The sequence below is a fragment of the Nasonia vitripennis genome, chromosome 3, assembly GCF_009193385.2.
Source record: "Nasonia vitripennis strain AsymCx chromosome 3, Nvit_psr_1.1, whole genome shotgun sequence".
Classification (NCBI taxonomy): domain Eukaryota; kingdom Metazoa; phylum Arthropoda; class Insecta; order Hymenoptera; family Pteromalidae; genus Nasonia; species Nasonia vitripennis.
The window spans coordinates 11,901,631-11,918,909 of NC_045759.1; the positions used below are offsets into that span (position 1 = coordinate 11,901,631).

General features: G+C 44.2%; 1 protein-coding gene across 50 annotated transcripts in view; it reads left to right on the top strand.

Annotated features, from left to right (window-relative positions):
* The window catches only part of LOC100120513 (phosphatidylinositol-binding clathrin assembly protein LAP), a 52,767-nt gene that overhangs the window by 20,597 nt on the left and 14,891 nt on the right, over positions 1 to 17,279 (top strand). For 37 of the 50 annotated variants that reach the window (XM_031926885.2, XM_031926888.2, XM_031926884.2 and 34 more), the window contains exons 3-6: positions 13,866 to 14,008; positions 14,986 to 15,061; positions 16,624 to 16,647; positions 16,990 to 17,092. In XM_031926885.2, coding sequence (XP_031782745.1) covers positions 13,866 to 14,008; positions 14,986 to 15,061; positions 16,624 to 16,647; positions 16,990 to 17,092 — 346 coding nt within the window. The remainder of the gene's footprint in view (positions 1 to 13,865; positions 14,009 to 14,985; positions 15,062 to 16,623; positions 16,648 to 16,989; positions 17,093 to 17,279) is intronic. The other 13 variants (XM_031926895.2, XM_031926919.2, XM_032598749.1 and 10 more) reach the window with 3 other exon arrangements.

Sequence of the window (17,279 nt, forward strand, 5' to 3'; positions counted from 1 at the left end):
GAAGAAAGATGAAGAAACCGGGGAATGGAGGAGACTACACAATGATGAGTTACACAATCTGTACGCGTCACCAAATATTAACAGAATAATAAAATCGCGCAGATTGGGATGGGCAGGGCACGTAGCGAGAATGGGAGACGACCGTACGGCAGCGCGTGTCATGAAGGACAGGCCGATGGTAACGCGACCTCTAGGTAGACCTAGACGTAGATGGGAGGACAACGTAAAAGCGGATCTAGTAGAAATAGGACGGGTGGGTGTCGATCGGAGAGGTGCATCTTGGGTGGGGTTGACACAAGATAGGGCAGCGTGGAAGGCTTGCGTAGATGAGGCGATGAACTTTCGAGTTCCAAATGCCATGTAAAAAAAAAAAAAAAAAAATAGATTAACGCGAAATATAGTTCAAAAGACTCGTTAACGCTCGCAAGCTCTCACGGCAAAGGCTAAATAAATAAAAAACCATACTCGTAAAGAAGAACTTTGCAGTAGAACAGAGTATGATGAAGAGATTCCAGTGTATACTCGGCTCTCTGCTCATTTAATTTTACGGTATCTCACGTCGGCGTTACGGCAACAACAGAAGCGCAGCGCCGCCGCCGCTACGGTATACATATACCTACAGCAGAGCCATGACGGAATAGAAAAGCGAAGCCCGCGCGTTTTAGGGCCACTTGATGTTGCGCCGCGGCGGCAATTAGACGTCTACGATCCCCGAGCTCCTGTCGCGGCAACATTGTACCGACGCTGAGGTATGCGATTTGCGAAATTTCTGCGCGTGTACTTTCTTCTCTCTCTCTCTCTCTCTCTCTCTCTCTTTCTCTCTCTCTCTCGTGGAGAAATTTTACGACGACACGCTTCGACTTTATTCGTTGCGCATTTTTAGAAAAAAATTGAACCTGTTTTCGCTGGGTGTATCGAAGTTCGCAGTGGACGACGTATGATTTAATTACAGTGGCTTTTGTACAGTGACGCATGAATTAATCTCCAAAACAGAAGGTGGCGACTTTTCTATGAAAACCATCAGGACTTAAATACACCTATAATCCAATCATCCATTCACGTATTCATAGAAAACGATGCTCTTACGTCGCCTCTTCAATCAAGCTCGTTTAGTCTGCCTCTCTCTTCCCTCCGCGCGGCGCGTCGTCAGGTTTTCCTTTCAGTTCACAAAAGCTCCTCCGCGAGAGACTATGCTATCGCCGCGGCGGCATCGCTACGTACTCTTCTATACATCTGCATCCATATGTGTGTGTGAGTATAATGAGCAAACGCGTTCTCTCACGGCACAGTTCGCGCGCGCTCGCGAGAGAGGGACTATGTGCAGTTATCGAATGGCTCGCGGATAGTCGCGTGCATGTAATAGGTGAATGACTCTGGAGAGAAGATATATATATATATATATATATATATATATATATATATATATATATAGAGAGAGAGAGAGAGAGGCAGGTGGGGAGATCTTCTTGGGATCGGCGAGACTGCCTCGTGGGATTTGCCCGCGTAATTGTTGTCTCTGTGGTGCGGAGTGAGTTTATGTAATGGACGCGCGCGAGCTGCTGGGTGAGCGAGCGAGGTGCATGGATTATTGAGATCGCGATGCGTTTTTTAGTTTTTCATCGCGTGGATCTGCGGAAAGTTGCTGGAGCTGGTTAGCATTTAGACGGGGAGAGCGCCAGAGAGGACGGAAAGTTTTTTCTAGCTCGACGAAGTGGAGAATATGAGAGATGTAATATTAGCGCAGGTTATAATATTTTGTAACTCGGTTGTTGTACAATCTCTAATACGGGAAAGTCAAATTACTGAAGCTTGAATTTGCAGCTACTGTTTCGTAACACACACTCGTTTGCAGTCGTTTAGAATATAAATACACGTTTTCCTACTAAAAACCGTAGTTTTTGAAGTCCAACGCTAAGCCTCTTTCATCCAAGAGTATTGTAGGTAATGCAACGTATCGTTGTACCTCAATTTTCTCGCACACGCGTACTTACACACTTTCGTACATACAATATAAACAGAGACAGCGCGAGCGCAGTTTGATATTCAAGCGACGCGATAAAACGTTTATCGCCACGCGTAGGAAAATATGACTCACCATAATAAAGATTCTATTGCTCTGCTATTAATTGGTGCGCCTGCATACATTACGTCGCTTATTAAGCCGGAACGAGAGATTATCTAGTCCCGATGAGCAACGTTTGCTAGCGAGAAACTTCTCTTAAATTTCGCTGGTTAATTGAGTGCATGAAATTTCGGGAGTCGAGCCAAAGACTCGTATGCTGTTGTTTAAAATATATTTACCAGGGCGTCTGATTTTAAGAGCCTCTTTGAAGTGAAGTCTGCGAGATCGATTTCGCTGTATACACCAGATACGAATTCTGTGCTTTAAAAAAAACAATATACTTTTTGAAATCCTATAAAGAATTTGTACAATACTCGCCTTTTCGCTGCCAACACTGCATGATGAGAAGGCAAGAATTGCGTTACCACGACCGCGACCGAGTCGATGCAACGTCAGAAGAGCGAGCGCACGTTTCTAATTGCAGGTGGAGAGAGGGGAAAGTGCACTCGGCGACTCGCGAATGAGTAGCTGGCATACACTCCGGCACTCATGCGCGGCGAGCGTTTTCCTTTTTGCTTTTTTTCGAAACGCGACTTATAATGTGCATTGTTTGAGCTTTTTGTTGTGTATTCACATTCGGACGGAAGTAATTGGTCCATTGCCGCAGACGAACCGTTAAATGGAATTGTAATAATTCAAAAAACATTATTTTTCTGTTTCATATGTTTGACAAATAAAGGGATTTTGCATGATGCATTAATCACGCAAATACTTTTTTACACTTGATAGAAGCTGATCCGTATCATCCGACTTTCAATTTCAAACAATAATTACTATGTAACACAAATCCAACTTTTTACGCAATGAAAAATTTCAGATAAAAACGATTAGAAGCATACTTTTCTTCACACGCTTGCCATTTCAAACAACAATAAAAGCATAATAATCAACGCGCTGTACGTTTTTCGCATGGCACAACGAACGAGCCGACGATTTTTTTTCTCGACAGAACGTCGACTCACTGGCATAATGACCGAGAGCATCGCTGCAGGCACGTACGTCGAATCTTTCGAACTCACGTCAGGGTGGAAGCACTGTCGGCTCACTCGAGACGGATGTCGTCCACTCAATCCTACCTCTGATGCTGTAGCTGCTGGGCTTCAATGAAAGATCGTTAAACAATCAAGGTCCTGCACGCGCGTCGCTGCAAGTTCTTCTCTCTTTCCGCCCCCGCGTTCGTCCACTGTTGGGGGTCTATATACAATCACATGGATACTCTCTAATTGATTATAAAGATGCATGACGCGATAAAAAAATGTTGAATTTACTTGTACGAATTCCTCGTTCTCGCCCGACCATAATAGCAGCAGCACACGCGCGCGATGGCGTGCATCATCCCGTGGGCGTCGGTATAACCGCCGGTGTACAGCAGCGGTTAAAAGCGACTCTCGGCGGAAAAGCGAGAAGCCGCTAAACACTTGATCCAGTAACAGCTCGCTCGCGCGCTGGGAAAGTCTCGTACACGATACGACGCCTTTGAATGATCCGCGTGTTATCGGATTTAATCTCTGTCAAACTATTTATCTCATTTCATTTATATATTTTCAAGTTTATTTCTTTTTTAATAAAACGTCGAACTGCAAAGTGTTCTAAGGCAAAGCAATCGCGCGCTCTTTCATTTCGCAAGGAAAACAAAGCCATTTTAAACTCATGACTTCACAATCACAAACAGCCGCGGCGCGCGCAGTCGGCGCTCGACAAATTTGCCGAGCGCAAATAAGCTCCTTTTTCCTATGGGCTCGGCCTCCTCTGTTCTCGTGACTAGCTCCTCGGTGACCGATCGATAGTCCATATATAAAGAAGCCGGCAACTCATCGATGACGAGCCGCGACAGAGGAGCTTAATTTTTCCGCGGCTGCGTAAATTGATTCCATTAGGCCGTCGACCAGTGACAGCTCTTTGTAATGTCGCTCCTCCTCCTATCTCTCTTTCACTAGGAGTGTTTTGCTAGGTGCTCGCGACGTTCGCACGCTTGGATTTCTTTCGCTATTATAGCTTGTGCGGAATGACTTTCGATTGCAGAGAGACAGCTGTGCTTGCATTCGATCTCGATTTGATGAGTCATATGTGCAGAGGAATGGATGGAGTGCGCTTGCAGTTCGGACCTATTATTCTGAGGTGAAATATCAATGTCTTTACTCTGCTAAATAGTGATATGTTTATATGGAGGTAGCTTGTACCAGAGCTGTTCGAACATCTTGTTTAATCGATCGCAAAGTTTTAACGACGAAAGTTGGCCAAGAGATGGCCTCCCATCAATTATTCCCGGCTTTCCTGGATATACTCTCTCCAGAGCGATAAATTGCGCCTTAATTAGATTCGTATCGAATGCCACGAGGTTTGCTTTTAATTGCCATTTTCCTTTCCATTTTTCCATTTCCCTCGCTTTAAAATCAAATAAAAAAGTTTGCTCGTAATCTCTAACCTCGTAATACCTCCTCAACTCTCGATATATCACCTTTCGGTATAAAGAAGATCTCGGATACTAAAACAACTTCCCTCTCGTTGAATTACGTAAAATCGCAACGCGTTCGCGCTTCACTTTCGCCTGGTAACTTTCCTGTACACGCGCAGCGCACAATCTGTCTGCGTTGCTGGTAGCATATTAGAATACTCGCCACGAAAATCCGGTTCGAATTCATGACCTGGCACAAACACACTTATTTGTTCGCTGCTAGAGCGGCTACTGTTCGGCCCTTTAAAGATAGCAGGCGCTGTTGCCGCCGGTCCGGGAACTCGGTCAAAGTGAAATACATATCGCCCACCGACGCCGCGACCCGGGAACCCTTTTTTCGCGCTTTTTGCTCGAGTCGAGCGTTGTTGCGAATTATCAGTGCAATGCTGTCGCTCGTGCGTTGTGATGCACGCGAGGGAATTAGGACTTCGTTGTTTTTTTAAATTAGAAGCCTGCAGCTAGATAAAAGCTTTCGAATGTTTTACGAGCTTTTGTGTGAGCTTTATGCATTTCAATCTGGGTATGGCGTTTATTATTACTCGCATTCAATCATAAAAGGCGTAATGGCCTGTTCAATAAAACATTTGATATTCCAGTATTTTTATATATAGTTTTCAAGAGAAAATGCAGATTGATTTATGTCATGTGGTGTATTTTTTTCAACGCAGCACCCGCAAGTTATCGGTTACTAGATTCTCGTATAAAAATATTATGGCAGTTTTGTGGGTGAATTTTGAGTTTCTGTGATTAAGAACGTAAGAGTCCAACGTTACTTATTACGTTATGTTACCTTACGACTCGACTTTATTATACTTGGAAAGACGATTCAGAGCGGGTTACCAGTTCAGGGATTCGCTAAACAGATTAAAAATGAGGAAGTCACAATTAGAATTCCGAACAGAACATCAGAAGAGAAATGTAGTTTTATTACGTGCCTTCAGAGAAATGCGTTTCAGATGTAAATCCGATTGTTATATCTGCTTACAATGCCTCTTGCCGTAGCACGATCCATTCTACTGTGATGGAATCTCCCTTCATCTTATTCATGCAACCCCAATCGCATGAGAGGTAATGAGCCGAAAATTTCGATTCGATATTGCAACCGTATCAGAACAGAGAGAAGGAGAGTTCACGCAGGCTGCTACTAATTATGAAACGCTTCCTACTGCCATTACAGTAGACGTTGAAATCTGTCCGGATCGATGACACCGATGCTCGCATCGTAATCCAACACAATCAAGCGCTCAATTTAGCGGCTCGCTGCTGCAGTACACATCCGCTGTCTGGCCAGTTTGGAAATATTTGTCTCCCCGCAGCTTCACAACAGCAGCACTTTTAACTCAAACAGAACCGACTAGACTAATTAGCCGCTGCTTTGCTTTCCAAAGCTCGACTTTCATCCGCGGACTCCGGCGCTCGCAGAATTTCATTTGCGCGCACTCGCTCGCGTCATCCGCAACGTCACGATCCGTGTGGGCGAAAGGCGCATGCACAGTGCACTCACACACACACACACACACACAGAGCAGAGAGACACATAATTCTAGTAACGCGGTGAATGGCGCGACTACAGTCCTGCAAACCCCTCCACCTCCTGCGTCGCCCACGTATAGCTATATATAGGTATACCGAGAGAGGGTGTACGCCGTTTGGCAAAAGGGTCACGTGGGCTTGGCAGGCGGCGCGCATGGAAAATCGTTAAAGGAACGAGGTCGCTAAAGGGCGTCGATACCTACCCGCGTACATAAGAGCGAGACCGATGCGCTTCTCGCGCGAAGATTGGATGGGACGAGGAAGGGGAGGGAGAGATTGCACTCTGGAGAGATTAAGAAGTGTACAGAAGCGAAGTTTACCTTACTCTCGCGGATGCTCCTTTTTGGGGGGAGACTACGGGGTGATCCGAGGTTAGGTCGAGATGAAAGATTTAGAGGGCAGGAGGATCAAAAAGGCTTGAACTGGGCTTGGATGTGAATATTTAGAGGGATGTAATATCGTGTTTTGTTAAATAAAGTTTTAGGTTTAGGTTGTGCAACAGAGAGAGAGAGAGAGAGAGAGAGAGAGAGAGAGCGAGAGAGAGAGAGAGAGTAAAGAAACGCTTTTACGCCCTTCTTATCGAAGAAATTACTTTCTCGGAAATTAATAAACTGGGGAGTATCGGAAATAGTACATTACGATACGTGTGACTTAAATGGTTCTTTTTTACACGGAGCAGTTAGCACCCGAGCGTAGCGAGTCCGCTTACCGCCGTGTAAAACTGAACCATTTAAGTCAAGAGTATCATATAAAATTTTATAGCACAGACTGCTAAAATTCGTAAGTCTCGCCTATTCGCGATTAAAGTAGTCCTTATTTGCACCGTGAGGTTAGCGCACGAGCGTAGCGAGTGTGATAAACACGGTGCAAAAAAGGACTACTTTAGTCACAGATAGGCGTGACTTAACAGCGGATTTTAGCCACACTGTGCTATAAAAGAATTTTAAAATCATTCATTGTCAAGAGTGAGGTTTTATGATTTTTTGCGCTTAAAGATTGAACAAGGAACTCGTGACTTTGTGTTCGACCAAAGTAATCTAGCGAAGGCCAAATTAGTTATCGGTTATTAACCACGAAGGTTTTGGAAAAATTAACTTGTGAGCACGTTGATAGAGCAGATATTTTCTTTGACAACTTGCCGTTCAAAGATCGAGTTTAAACTATTTCTTCAATTACTTTAACCTAGAGAGATTATAAAGTAAGAGGATATAAAGGAGTGTAGGAAAAAAAAGAGAAATATACGGAAAGGTTTTATTCCCTCACTTTCTGATAGTTTTATTTCTTTCTTTACTCACTACTGTGTTCCATTTTATGTTGAATTTAATCTTATAAGAGTTCCATCTGATTCATCCTATCCTGAAAAAGTAGACTTAACTTTTTCGAATCGAATAAAGAGTCTTTTCCGATTAAATTATTTCGACGCGAATTCAAGAAACATTTTGTTAAAGCAGAATAAAGTAGCAGTGGATTTTATTCTTATACCAAAAATATCATAAATATGTAAACGATAAAGAAATGCGTATAATGGAGTACGTATAATCGGTAAGCTTTGCGAATGATGGATCAGGAACGATGTTAATGCAAGCAGCAATTTCTAGATTCTCCAGCCTACTTCGCTTGTAAAAATACAAGCAAAAAACGCGCGCGTTTAATTGTACTTATTCATATAATTCCGAGTTATATGGAGCAACGTCGAGAGCGCTGAAAAACACCAGCCTAACAGCCGTCTCACACGCGACACGCCTTATCGCCAGCCTCGATCTTATCGAGATACTTCGAATACTGCCAATAAAATCACCGAAACATCGAGACGGAGAGTGTGGCGGCCGCACGAAAATTTGAGACACATGCCGCACACACTCGGCCGATTGATCTTTCACTTGACCCTTCCTCACCACCGCAGTACTCCGCGCGTGCTGCATGGGCGGACACAACGATCGGAGTATAACGTACAGCGCAGGTTAACGGTCAAGAGTGTGTGCTTTGCGCGCATGATGACCCCAGGCTCGATCCCTCCTTCGGCGAATCGAGCGGGTTAACGCACGATTGCGAGCGGCGACCGAGCTTCCTCGCTTGCGTGCCTGCGTGCATTGGGCGAATTGTCATCTGTGTGTTGTATGGCTGGATTAAGGTTGTCAGGATCGGCTGACCGTTGCGCTGCTGGTCTTTTTTTCTGCTAAAAAGGATTTTGGAGAATTCGACTCGATCGTCGTTCCGGTAAGAAGAAGACGGTCTTTTTATAGAAAGGGAAGGAGTCGTAGACGTTTTCTTTACATTTGTAGAACTGTGGTGGCCACACAGCACCCACTCGCACAAACACACGCTAACACACTCGCACTCACACACGCGCGCACACATATACAAACCTCACGCGCACGCGCACGTGAAGACTCCAGCGTTCGTGCCTCGAACGACGCGGCCCGGATTAGAACTCGGTTTTTCCGGCCCGGCCGAGCGCATTTGGACAATTAAGTCATCCGCACCTCGACGCGGGCGGCCAAAGCTGCGGAAAAGCTCGTCGCTTCGCTGATTGTGTAGCGCTACATATCCCTTTATCAGCGCCGCTCTTGACGCTCGCTTGCTCGCGCACGCAATGCACTTTCATTGTCACACTGTGATATGAATATTAGACTCGCGAGCTGACTTTTATTTTATTGGCGCGCGTATTATTTTCCGGTCGTTGAAAAGATTATGCTCTGCGCATGGCATTACTATTTTTTTCTCGTCGGTTTACTAATACGTGCGGGATGTATCTCACAATCACGGCTGTTTTCGTTTGAATTGTATTCGAATTGTTCTAACAATAGAACTTGCCTGGAAATCTTGGAATATTATTGCAAGATAATTTAGCGCTCGCGCAGAATTTTGCGTCCCAGAGTCAATCTCGAGTTTGTAAGCGCTTGATGCATTTCTCTGGCGTATTGTTTTAGCTGTGTGCATTGAGGTACTCAGATTTGTACGCGTGCAAAATTAGTATTTCAATTATTGAAGCTGTCGAATTAATGTAGGTCAGTATTAACTTATTAATACACAGTGTGGCCTTGACGCGAGGAAAGCTCCTTATCCGCAGATAAATGATGAAGCAATAATTGAAATATTAACGGTCCAGTCCTCGCATCCAGGGGTGTTTTGATAAATGAACCTCTGCGCGAAATGAATCATTGAACTCGAAATCCACTCAATATCGCAATGACTAAGAAAAACTACAGGTCTGTAAATAACCCAGAGAAAAGGATATTTCTCTCTCTCCCTCTCTCTCTCTCTCTCTCTCTCTCTCTCTCTCTCTCTCTCTCTCGGGGCCGCCGAGTATTTTCTCTTTCCGATCAATATTCCCCAGCAACTTGCCGGCACCAAAGGCATTCTCTCTTTCCCCTTGTCGTCGTCGCCGTCGTCGTCGTCGTCGGCGGCAGCGGCTCGACTTGTCGCGCCTGACGTCGCCTTCCCGCTCGTTCCAGCTGATCGCATTATGGCGGCCCCATGAGGCTTTAGCCCCGTTAATTTGGCCGTCTCGTCGTGGCATGTATTTCGCTGCAGTCTAGTCCGTAATGCTGACTAAGCCTCTGGCTTTTCTCGTGATTTTGACTTTTTGGAGCGGTTGTAAGGCGTTGGCATTTTAGATAATAATGATACTATATGTATGGGAGGATGGTTATCTTTTACGAGGACATTTTTTAATGCGACGAGTCGATGTTAATCTTGCTCGAGTTTTCTTGGAAATACTGGGTGGCAGCTTTAGATTGCTCTATTTGCGAAGTTGCGCGCGCCTTTCAACTGGACTAGAAAACTTTAGATTTCATTACTTTCATTACTGTTTCGCAGACTTAGCGCACAACTATATGTTTATATTCAAGAAATGAATAGCTTTCGTTAACAAACCAAATTCGCATCAGCTTGTATCGCATTTCCTCGCAAGCAAGCACCACGCATATTGACCGGTCCGTCGAAGTTCGTGCTAGCTCAGATAGAATGCTTTATTCCTTGCCTCGACACACGACTCGCGTTTCGAAAGCCAAGCACGTTCCTCTGATTTTTTTCAAAACTCGACGAAAATTTTCCCTCCCATCAGCCGTGCAGCGATCGCTTCTAAATTACATCTGGTGCGGCTAAACAAGCGTAAAACCTGCTTGGTGCACGTAGCGGCTAGAATACCGCGCATGCATATGCTGTGCGCGTAATCGGTGGGTGTATTATTATATCTATAGGGTTTATCGGCGCCGCGATTTCATAGGCGCAAGCGCGCACTTGATGGAATCACTCGGAGCCAATCAGCGCGGAATTGGATCTCGAGCCAACTCGAATTGATCCTCGCTATGATGCTGCTGACGTCGTACGGCTTATCATCGGCATGTTTACGCGCTAGACCGCGTTTTGCGAATGTTTTTTTTTTAAGTGACAACATTTTATGGGACGATGGTGAGTTGCCTGTGAAGAGCGGCACGAGGCGTACTGTGTTGATGTGCATTTTCTCTCTCTCTCTCTCTCTCTCTCTCTCACTCACTCACTCACTCTCTCTCTCTCTCTCTCTCCTTCAACTTAATATTTCTAACAAAAGTTTTTATCATTTAGATAACTATTAAGTATAGCCACCGCGACATGTCGTAGCAAAACAACGCAGTTTTGGACTGGACTCGCCCCGACCGCTATAACTCTCCGTGTTTCTGGACAACAAAGATATCTAGGTGGCGCATATAGGTCCTTTCACGTCATCACAATATGTGCGAGTACAGTGCATATCTATATAGTGGTTGTCACCTATATCAAAACAATCTTCTTTGGCCGCTCAAGCTGTAACTGCCTAGCGAATTCAATTAGACTTAATTTTATTATTTTTTATTTGAGTTTAAATTTTAGATTGAGTTATATCAAAATATTTTTGAAATGTATTATATTCCAATCATCACAATTTTATAAATTGGTGCACTACTATTATTTTGAAAGTCGATTTTAAACTCAATAATGTTTAAGCGCCAGAACATATGTATATACTTTAAACAATAACTATGCGAGAGAGAGAAAGTTACAATTAATTATGCATATGAAATTGATTAGAAATCATTTTATATATCAAACAAAAAAGTACAAAAACTTAAGAAAATTATATCTAAAGTAAAAACAATTTTGATATCGAAGCAATACATTATGTTGAAGGAAGCTACGTGTACTAGATTTGGCAGCGGTTGTTTTTTCTCTCGCATATTCTTCATATGGATAATAATGCGACGGAGATGCATCTTTCGTAGTTTATTGCGTACACAAAACGAGAACGCAGCATGAATTCATAAACTTTGTCAACTACTTAACTTCGAGGTGAAATAGCCAAAGTATACTAGGCACCTTGCAGATACGTCAAAGTAGATAACGGAAGAACCGAGTCAGACGCACACTAGCATCTAATAAACAGAGATAGCGCTCTCGCGTATATTTTCCTCGAGATGTGGAAAAAACTAACCTAACTTGTATAAGAAGCTGCTCAGAAGTATTAGAATATTTGCTCTATAGTGCGCGCAAACAAATTTTCTTGCGAAAAGAATTGTTTTAATAATTTAATTTTAACGATACGTAAGAATAGCGCGAAGGTGGAAAAAATTCAGCCAATTACAAGCCCGTTATCTTCCTTTCCGGCGCCGTGTGGTGTGTATATACGCGCAGCCGACTGTGCGGATTCACCGTTACTTGGCGCATTAGTAAACGTTGCTCCCAATTACCCGAAAACAAACGAAGATTCGAGACGACTCCTGCAGCGATCCGATTCAGCCGCCGTCGCAGAGTGTACAACTCTATTACGCCATCGGGCATTATACGCTGCGTCTGTGCGTGTATACCTGTATCGCGCCCGTTCTACGAAAGTGAAACCGCTTTCGTAACTTTCTGAGACATTACGTATGTAAAAAGTGCGATTCCACTGCGCGTATAGGCGCGGCTGTCTCATCGATAAGGCGCATTATGTGCGATGTTACACTGCATAGATGCACGCGTATATGAATGCGAAAGTGATTTGTCAGTTTCCATATAAATTATATATATAGGGACTATATATTGCTTCGTATTGTGGCGTTGCGATTTGTGGCTTTACAGGCAAGCGTTAATTTATCACTGTGCCGTGAATTTTCACAGAGAATTTATGCGTCGAGGGGGATGTTATATGTTATAAAGGGGTGTGGAAAGTTGTGTGTGTGTGATGTTTGTTCAGCCGTCGGTTTCCTAGACAAGTTGCCTTGCCTCGTTTATCCATGTACCGAAGAATTATTGTACGACCAGACAAGCACCGCGAGAGCAATTATAAACCCGTTATTGCTTATATAGCCTAACGTGGAACTGGTTGAATAATCTTCGTTGTACAATAAGTAGCAAGAATAACTTTCTAATCTCTTTCGACTTTTTCGAACCTTCGATAATTCCTAAGGAATGTACTCCGTGTCGACTCATCATTATGATTTGCCTCGCAAAAATCGCGCATGCGCCATTCGATTACTCATCCCATTCACATTGTTTTCCGCAAACTTATTCAACGCACACGCGCATCGCTGCAAAAGTCAATAATCTCCCGCCGGACCTCTGGATTCATTCACACACACATACAGAGCGCGACTTTAGCGCTCGTTTATACGCCCACTTGTAGTGTTGTTGTTTTTTCACGCTCGCGCTTCATTATCGACGTGGCCGAGAGATATCGCTGACGCACATAAATCAGCTGTCGCTATAGAGAGAGAATGAAGTGTGCATAGCAGGTCTCTTGAACTCGAGAGGCGCGTGGACGTGTGTGAGCTGCGATGTGTAATTGGAAGGTCAAGGCTGCGCTGCTGTGTCGTCTTGACTATTATTTCATCTAATAACGCCTGCGTCGGCGCTCGGATTCTTGAGTTCCTGCTGCCCGTGCTGATTAACGCGTCGACTTGACCTGATACCGCTGCTGCCGTATGTGTGTGTGAGTGTTCTTCTGTATACGTGCATGAGTACCATAGCCGCGCGCTGGATGTGGTATATGAGGCCGTGATTGTCGCGCTAATTCGCGGGATTTGTACGACGACGAGCGGAGCTTTCTCGGAGAGATGCGAGGCTGACAGAGCGTTGCCATGGTTCTCCTTTAAATAAGCCTGGGTTTAGGTGTACATCATTTAGCTTGTAATTGAGAAACTGCGAGTAAAAAGCAAACAGAAATTCGAGTTAATCAAGTCGAGTACAAAGAACAATTACGCCATGCACAAACTCGTCCCGCGTAAAAGGGGCGTCTCTTCCGCGCTGACCCTACAAGGCAACGCGATCGAGGCATAAAACACGGGGCAATTCTCGCGCGTCTGCCCATATAAGATATGCACCTATCCACAGTTCCGCTCTAGTCGAGTCGCTCAACGGTGCATATGATGACGCGCTGGGGACGCGTTTTTCGCGAGGTACTCCCAGCTTTATGTACAATTGCAATTTGCTCTTATCAGCTAGGTAATACGTGTCTGCGACTCAACTTGTTTTCCCGGATGCGTGCGCGTGTACTTCTACCCGTCCTCTGGGATTTAGGGCTTAATCGAGCTGCGAGGGAGAAATTTCTGATGTAGGTCAAGGTCAAGTCGCGAGTTTTCAAAGCGTCTGGATTTAACGAATCTCCTTCGCTGACGGGGGCCCTGGGAGTAAGTCCCCGGGGAAGAGGCTGGCGCCCGTTTTGCACTTCGTGCTTCATCCCAGCGCTTAAACAACTGTGTATACTTTTAGTACCAATAATTGAGCGATTGTTGATTTCCTTTTCTTCTTGATGTGTTACAGACCTCGTCCACTGTACGAACGAGCCAAATGTGTCGATTCCACAGCTGGCGAACCTGCTGATCGAGCGATCGCAAAACACAAACTGGACGGTAGTGTTCAAAGCTCTAATCACAGTGCATCACATGATGTGTTACGGGAACGAGGTGAGTGCGCGACGACAATCTTTTAATTTATTCGTATAACTTTTCGCGGCGTCCGTGGCTGTTGCTGTTTCACCGGGCTCGAGTTTATCGACTCGGCGATGAAAAATTCAAAAATACGGATGGCCACTGAACCGTTTTTACGCCGCTCGTCTCTCTCAAAGAAGAAGCTGCAGCCGACGCGCCAGTTTGACCACATGCGATAATTATTTTTACACTCGCGGCGCTTTAGAGCAGTCGGGAAAGAGAGACACCTGGGCTCTACACGCTTGCGCGCTTCAACTTGACATTGGACGTGCATAGACGGCCGGAGCTTAATTTAGCCTTGACGAGATTCCCGGCGCCGATTTTTGTTCCGTTGCCCGCGTGCTCTGCGTCGTTACGAATCGCCGTAGTTTCCCGGTCAATATTTACCTTTGCTTCTCGCATACACGCGGCGACGGCGTAAACAGAGTTTCTGTATAATTACGATGAATTATGGATTTCTCCGCCTGGCGAATTTGCAAAATCTCGTTTCTGCTATCTGCAAAGGCGTAGAATATTCTGCATATTATATTCAGAATGGAACGAGAAATAATTTCGAAAAAACGCGGGTGTTCGATGTTTCTCTTTTGTGCACCGAAATGATGACAGGAAGTCACATAGTTTGTTATTCGAAAGAGGCGTACACTGCACTGCAGCAGCAGTTGTGCAACCTTCGAGTTTTCTGACAAATTAACGAAAAAACAAGAGTAATTACGCTTTTCGACGCAGCCGTCTACATGCATTCGCCAAGCCTGCAGACAAGGACAATTTTAGAATCGTAGACAAAAACGCATCAAAAGCCTATATGCGCGCGAAATGATTAACGCCATCCGTTTGCCGAAAAACTAAAAAGCGAAACAGCAACAGCGACGACTGCGAGTCCAAAGTGCGTCGGCGCATCAAAGTTTTCCAAGTACAATCGTTAACCCGTGCATTTTTACTGGGCTTTTTTTCAGAGGTTTACGCAGTACCTCGCTTCCAGCAACAGTACGTTTCAGCTCAGTAATTTCCTCGACAAAAGCGGCGTACAAGGTAACTATATATATAAGAACGATGTGTGCGACGAAGAATACTCGAAAAGAGAGCACTGGCTATATATGTGTATAGTAGGAACGACGAAAATTAATGGCGCGGGCTTGGCCCCTCCGGGTTCAAGAGTACTTCCGGTTTTTGAAATGTGCCTGGGGTGATTCTGTTTAGGCTGGTCTTACTCTCTTGCTTAATTTATTACTAATTACTTTTCATCGACGATGAGGCTTGATTAACAATTTTTAACTTAAGGTTTTTTCTCTTTTGGGAATACGACTAGTTAGGAATTTTTCACATAAGCTCTGGTTCTGATTTTTTTTTTACGCGCATCGAAATTACACAACGTTACGTAAGCGTGTGCATCTTGATTCGCATATTGTAAATTTTTATATTTTTAGTCTCTATTGCAAAATGTTTATGTTATAGCAGATATTAGTGCACACCTCGGATCAAAATGAGCTGACAATCTATACATAATTATATTTCGAATTCGAATATCACATCACGACTAAAAAACTAATCATTCTCGCCGCTGTCACTTTACACGCACAAAACTAACTCTTTAAAAAGCAATCAATCTCAATCTTAAGCACCCAGCAGAGCAAAAAGGCCAACCACCTCCCGACACGCTGATCTTGTTAAGCACCGGAGTAATAACGTTCGACGCACTCGCACGCCTTGTTACTTTTTTCATCGCAGTCGCGAAATTTATTACGCAACTAATTTGGATTGCTCGTATCGCCGCGGCGAAGCTTGCGGCCGCGCGTTATGGCTGCTCTTACTTTCACGCGAGGCCGTATACAAACACGTCGGCTGCGCGGCGAACGGCACAGGAAAAAATAGCATCACGCGTGTAACGAGTTCGCGATAATTTACCGACTCGCGTTCAGTCGCGGAAAACAACTGACTTCGGACCCTTTTCGAGCCTCGGCATTATTAGTCTTGTACGTCGCATACTTTCAGGGTGAGATGCTTCGAGACGGGAGATTTATTATACTCGATCTCTATGTATGTATGAACGATGACTAACCAACCGATTTCTTTTTTCATGGATCCATGCAGACGAACTTCATATTAACCTATATTCTCGCATCACACCTGCGCGTTATCGTCTCGCAGACATGGGAGATTTTCGTAGGAATCGTTTGTTTGTTGGCGAAATGAAACTTCGCAAAAATTGCAAACTGCGGGAAATTCCGATAAGACACTGCAGTCATCGATGTTTTCCATGAACGCTATCTTGGAAAAATCGCGGCCTGGATATCCGTGACTAGAGCGCGCTTAGGCGTCGAATAAAAAATTTGCTTTGCTCCAAAACATACTAGCTATTTGCTCGGTATATGAAATTTAAAAGCCCCCGCGTTCAGTACACAATACGCGACTGTGACGATTTTACAGCAGTTATCGCGTCGGTGGGGCGATAAAACAAAAACCGGCAATCGCCGTCGCCGAAACAGAGAAAAGATTAACGAGAAACGAAATGCGCCCATGTCTGCCCGACTTCTTCTCTGCTCTCTCCTCTATTGGCGACTTGACTAACCTGGAATAATTTTCTTTCTGTTCTGTGGGCGCAGCAGGAGCACGCGTGGGTGAGTCCTACATCACTTTGGAATTCCTTTCGCTTGTTTTTACCTTCTCCTATACATATAAAGAAAAAATTTACTAACCCTTCTTTGATTCTCATTTGGTTTGATTTCATTTTCGTTTTAATGTTTTTTCTTTTATTTTTCGTGGTTATTTTCAATCACTGTGTATCCACGCGAGAAGCTCGAGTTCTTGATGTTTCTTTTTAAAATTTTTTGTAGCGTTTTGTGTCTAATATCGTAGGTATACAAATTTTTTGTATGTAGAATATATGGAAAGTAATGACCACTCGAGCTTCTTGCTTATGACCGATCAAACGGTTCACTGATTGCGTTGTGTATTTGTAGGGTACGACATGTCGCCATTCATCAGGAGGTACGCGAAATACTTAAACGAGAAGGCTCTTTCGTACAGGACTGTCGCTTTTGATTTCTGCAAGGTTAAACGAGGGTAAGTTCCACAATCTTATTCTTATTTCAATTACAACAGCTGTATTCATAAAGCCGCTACTGTGCCATTTAGAGTCTTCTAGTCGTGTTGATGGATTAATGTCTAATTTCATTGATCATTAAAAGAGTAATGTAGTACATACCAGATACGGGCCGTTTACCGTCTTAATGCCATTTATACGGTCACC